At 43.7% G+C, this 5,000-nt stretch overlaps 2 protein-coding genes across 2 annotated transcripts in view; one reads left to right on the top strand and one right to left on the bottom strand.

Moving 5' to 3' along the window:
* The window catches only part of afap1l2 (actin filament associated protein 1-like 2), a 36,180-nt gene that overhangs the window by 17,348 nt on the left and 13,832 nt on the right, over positions 1 to 5,000 (top strand). The window contains exon 4 of the mRNA XM_035661729.1: positions 1,410 to 1,501. Within this exon, the coding sequence (XP_035517622.1) occupies positions 1,410 to 1,501 (92 nt within the window). The remainder of the gene's footprint in view (positions 1 to 1,409; positions 1,502 to 5,000) is intronic.
* LOC118328132 (kelch repeat and BTB domain-containing protein 13) lies at positions 285 to 4,121 on the bottom strand. The gene has a single exon (XM_035661739.1). The coding sequence runs from the start codon at positions 3,912 to 3,914 to the stop codon at positions 2,397 to 2,399; it is 1,518 nt and encodes a 505-aa protein (XP_035517632.1). The 5' UTR covers positions 3,915 to 4,121; the 3' UTR covers positions 285 to 2,396.

Genomic DNA, 5,000 nt, shown 5'->3' with positions numbered 1-5,000 from the left:
AAGCAGCCCCTACCCCTCAGCCCCCACCCCCCCCCATTTCCTGTCTGTTTCTTCAGAGCTCCTCTCAATCTGAGACTGACCTGTTTTGTTTGGACAGTGTTGAAGAATGTGGTTTCAGTGAGCACTAGACTTAACACACATATTTTCAGCAGCGATGCTAGCAAAGCCACAAGGTTTCTCTCGCAGATAGACTGTTAACTAAGAAACGTCAACCCTGACTTCTTAGTTATTCATCATGTGGTTTTAAACCTGAATTTTATATTTCAATTCACATGCAAGAGAAAGACATTTTAGGCTTTAATGTTGTAAAACATTGTTAATCAAAAAAGACAGTTATCTTCGCTGCAGTAATTTCACTACTGAATACTGACAGATGTAATTCAGTTCAGCTTGTTCACCATCTTCATGATGACACAAAACAGCTTTTTCTTAATGACCTGAGCAACAAAGTCATGAGGGTCACATGTCCAGATTCTGTAGCTAAGTTCATGTTTGGCCCAGAGAAACATACACTGAGAACTTTCATAGAGAATATGTGTAAAGTGACTCTGCCCTTCTATGTTTATGTTGATCCACATATCACTATTCAAACAGAAACTAGGCAAAAGGTCTGAGGATAGAGGAAGTGGTACACAATGGCCTAGTCAATAGTATTGGCAGTGAAACTCTCATCATTCCAACCTGGGTGTCCGGCCCACCTCTCCTCCCCAAAAGGTTGTGGATAACAAGATTAGAAAGCAGTTATATGCTTATTTGCTTTCTTGCAAATAAAATTGATGCTACTCTCATATCTCTTTGCTAAATATTTAACTAAAGCCAGCAGAACTTAAAGCCTGACTCAAAGGTTACTCAATCTGCTGTTCAGCGCTTCTCAATGATTAACACCTTATATTTACATGGTCTGAAATAGGTTTGGTGTTTGCCCTTGTTTCCTGGCAGGCACGAGCCAGAAAGATTGAGAAACCCCTGATGTATATTAAACCCTGGCTATTGTTAGTGAATGGGCTAATCCACTGAAAAACGTATCCCATGCAAAGTCTTCAATTTTCTTGATCCTGTACTGTGGTGTGTGTTTTGTGTAATAGGGTTGTTGCTACCATACAGTTGCTTCCCCTTGATTTAGGTTATGTGGTCACTGTAATCTAACAATGAAGGGTCTGTGCTCACAGCAAGAGTTAGGGATACCAGGAAACACTGATACATATATATATATATATATATATATATAGGAGACATCTGGACATCTGGAAACAGTGTTGAATAAAAACTGACCGAATATGATGAACCAGTTCTTTCATTTATCCCCAATTCCTGTACATTCATTTCACAGCAATCACATAATCACATAAATGTACACATAAAGATTTCTGTTATTCACTGACCTCCCACTCTATATTTTCGTGACCCAGATGACAGATCAGATGCCCTGGTCAACGGAAAAGGAGCAAAATATGTCCCTGTCCCGCAAAAGAGCCTTCCCGACCTGCCGCCTCCCAGAACAGTAAGTGATTACCAGCTCGATTCCATCAGAGTGGATTAACATGTAAAATGATTTGGCTTAACACACACACAGCGTTTTGAGTCCCTGCCACTGTGGTGGGAATGGTAATAGCATAATTGACCCCAATAGGGCTGCTGAACTCAACAAAGTACATGGGAAAGTTCAGTGGAAATCATGATATTCAACGGTATGCTGAAGGAGCCCAAAGACAAATTCCAACTTTAAATGTAATTGACATTATTTTGGTCTTTTGTTACTGTAAGCAAATTATTATGACTAGGCACTGTAAGTAGGCAAAACAAAGTCCTATGGATTAATATCACATGTTGCCAGAGGATTGCATTGGTTTTTAATATACTAAAACACATGCAGTCTGTGGTCATACAAGCCAAAAACATTTCCCACAACCCTCAGAGTTACAAGCCTGAGGCAATGTGAAATATATTCTCCCACAGACACAGGTATTTATACTACTCATGGGGCAACAAACCTGTGGAAGTGAGTATCCAAGAGTGTGTGAGAGTGCTGTGGTGTGTTTTATGTTGACTGGGAGGCCGGTGGCTCCTGAATTGGCCCAGTGTGACTTCAGGAAAAACGTAGAGAATGAGAGGTTTAGAACATCCCGTCAGTGCCTTTGAACTTTGCACACAGACACACACAGTGGCCTCCCCTAACATAAACTACGGTAGCAGCTGTTGCTAATCAGAACAAATCCTTAGTGTCAGCACGTGTGCATGTGTGTGTCTACTGTACAAGTGTGAGTGCTTGTGAAAGTGAAGGCACTCAAATGAAGAGCATTTGTGTCAGTATGAAATCTGGGTCAATATTCTTAGACTTATATTCTAGTTTAGAAACCCTAAAAAACATGCCATTGTTTTTCAGCTTAGCAGTAATTTTACAGTTGTAGTATAGCTTCCACAAATCCCTCAGATGTGTCTGTCAAAGTCATTTTTCCTTCCTTCCCTTGTCCATCCAGCTGTGGTATAACTGGTCCCGTCTTGGGAAGCCTGAGTAAACACGTCCACAGTGAACCACTCTTTGGAAACCCCTTCATCTGCCTGCGAGGCTTCCATCCATTTCCAGTGATGGTGTATTCAAGAGTTAGCATGTGTTTCACCGTGAACACCGAGTCGCCCCTTATCATTGCAGTAAACAGCGCCCCCTTGCTGTTAATGTAGTGTCCCGGCATGGCTGTCCACTGGCCCGTCGTAATGTTGTAGCAGTCCATCAGACAGCGCAAGAAGTCGTCACACGGCCCGTTGCGCATCACATACAAATTGTCCCTGTGAGCCACCATACAGTGGCCATAGCTTTGTGGTTTGATCATTGTGGTTGCAAGTTTCCACTCGTCTGTCAGTGGTAGGTACTCGTAGATATCTGTTGTGTCTGGTGGTTTCCAGAAGCAAACAAACATCCGCCGCCTTGCAACAGCACAAGCAGCAGATGCTAAGGGTCTTGGTGCATGTTTTATAAAAGTCCACTCTCCCTTCTCAATGTCATAGCTCTCTGCAGTGGAAATGGTCTGTTTTTGGTATTCTCCACCAACTGCATAGAGTCGACCATTATATCCCAGCAGTGTGAAGTCATATCTTGGTTGCTGGGGACCTGGAAGAGCTGTCCAAATCCCCGACTCGGGGTTATAGCAGAAGCTGCTGTCCACTGTGTCCTTCCCATAACCGTAAACTCCCCCCACAATGTATAAGCGATTGTCAAGCACCGCCACTCCAGCCATTGATGTGCTACAGAGCGTTGGGAGGTTCGTCAGATGCTTCCACTCTCCTTCTTTTTCATCAAGGTAACAAACAACCCTAAATGAGTCGTGTAGCATTTCCATCGAAGGCGAGTGTGTGCCTATAGCAATATAAGAAGCAGGAGACAATGTTTGAGAATATTGAAGAAGGTCTTCAGGAATCGTACTCTCTGCTGCTTCCTTCAAATCCTCAAAAGCATCGCAAAGGAACAGAGCAGCACTGTGAAAGAGTGCATGCACCCCATAGATGGAGGCTGCATGGTAAAGCAAGAGGCAGTTGTCTGAGTCAATAATGTCACAAAGATGCTGCACCAAACACCCCACCTGCAGAAAAGCAGCACACTCTACAGCTTCTACGAGCTCATCCGGGTCACTGATAGTGGGAACCTCTCCCCTGCACACAGCAAGGGCAATGAGGAAACCCCTTGCATGCACTCCTCCCTTCAGGTGGAGCACGTCCTGTTGAGTTTCTATCATCCCAGAGTGAAAGAGAGCACAGAAGTAGCTGCTGTGCCTCGCTAGCAAGGCACGCTCCACAGTGAACCAGCTCTCCTCAACCCTCACTCTCACCCAGCCCGCCTGGTGCTCTCTGCGCTCCAGATCAAGAGTCGCATTCTCAGCATGAATGTCCCGGCTGACTCCCAGGCCTTCGGGCGCTTCCATGATCTCTTAAACCCAGGTCTTTTCTCTTCCTGGAACAGGATCTCAAGTGACAATACAGCGTGTGACTCGAGTGTAGATTAGCCATTTTTTCCCCAGAACTGGACGGTAAATAAAGGTTTGTGAGAGTTCCATTGCGTCCTGTCTGCATGGTCTGAAAATAGAGTTGTACTATAGATAGCAGCTGTGGCACTTGCAAGCGTCAGGCAAGGAAAGGAAAACTGTTGACATGCACAGTAAGCGGTAATGTGGCTTCAGGCAACTGGTGATTATCATAACCGCAATATAACTGGCTAAGTATTTGCTGAATTATTCATGATTACATTATATGCCAGCATGGCCTCTTTAAATCCAGTTTTGTTTTACGTGACTATTTCAATTTTATACATGTGTATTTACTTTATTTATATTTATAGTTAGTAGTCGTAAACATTTATGCATACAAATGGAGGGGGAAAACCAAAATCTGGAACCAAAAATATGAAAGGTTTAGAGGAGGTAAAAGTCTTCCCAAGAAGATATGGAATGGAAAAATAAGTACAGTATGTACACAATCGTTTTTTCTGCCTCCTACCGTGCAGCCGTTCATTTCCCTTTTTGTGTTTCATTTTCACTATGATTGGAGTAGTTTTCATTTTACATTGGTGTTTCCATGCAGAAATATACTGTGTTACAAGTGGTGGAGAGGTAGCAAAGACCTAGAAAGTCCTCCTTAATCTAGCCTTCCAAAGCTGAGCTACACCGATTATTTTTATCACTACCTTCTCCACTACTCTGAGCTCCCAAAAGGCTCTCAGATACACTGTGTGTGTGTGTGTGTGTGTGGTAGCTCTCCTCGTCGCGTGTGTGTGTGTGTTTTCACTGTGCTGGATTCTTGGCATGGGAACCAGGGATTTTCCATGTTCCTCTGACTGTTCGGTTTTTGGGTTCTTTTTCCCACTCTTTACTCAAAGCCCCTCCACCACACCCCTATTCCTCCTCCGCGGCCCCTCTCCTTGCTTTGTTATTTATGCTTTGACTCCTCGATCCATTCCTTCTACCCAATGTTTCTGTGGCGAGAGTGTTCGTCTGTGTGCGTGTGTGTGTGTG

This window comes from Morone saxatilis, unplaced genomic scaffold (genome assembly GCF_004916995.1).
Source record: "Morone saxatilis isolate NCDOM2014 unplaced genomic scaffold, NCSU_SB_2.0 Contig1, whole genome shotgun sequence".
NCBI lineage: Eukaryota > Metazoa > Chordata > Actinopteri > Moronidae > Morone > Morone saxatilis.
This window is presented reverse-complemented; position numbering and strand designations above follow the sequence as displayed.

What these genes read in the sequence shown, in the direction of transcription:
- LOC118328132 (XM_035661739.1), bottom strand. Translation starts at nt 3,914, where the DNA reads ATGGAAGCGCCCGAAGGCCTGGGAGTCAGCCGGGACATTCATGCTGAG.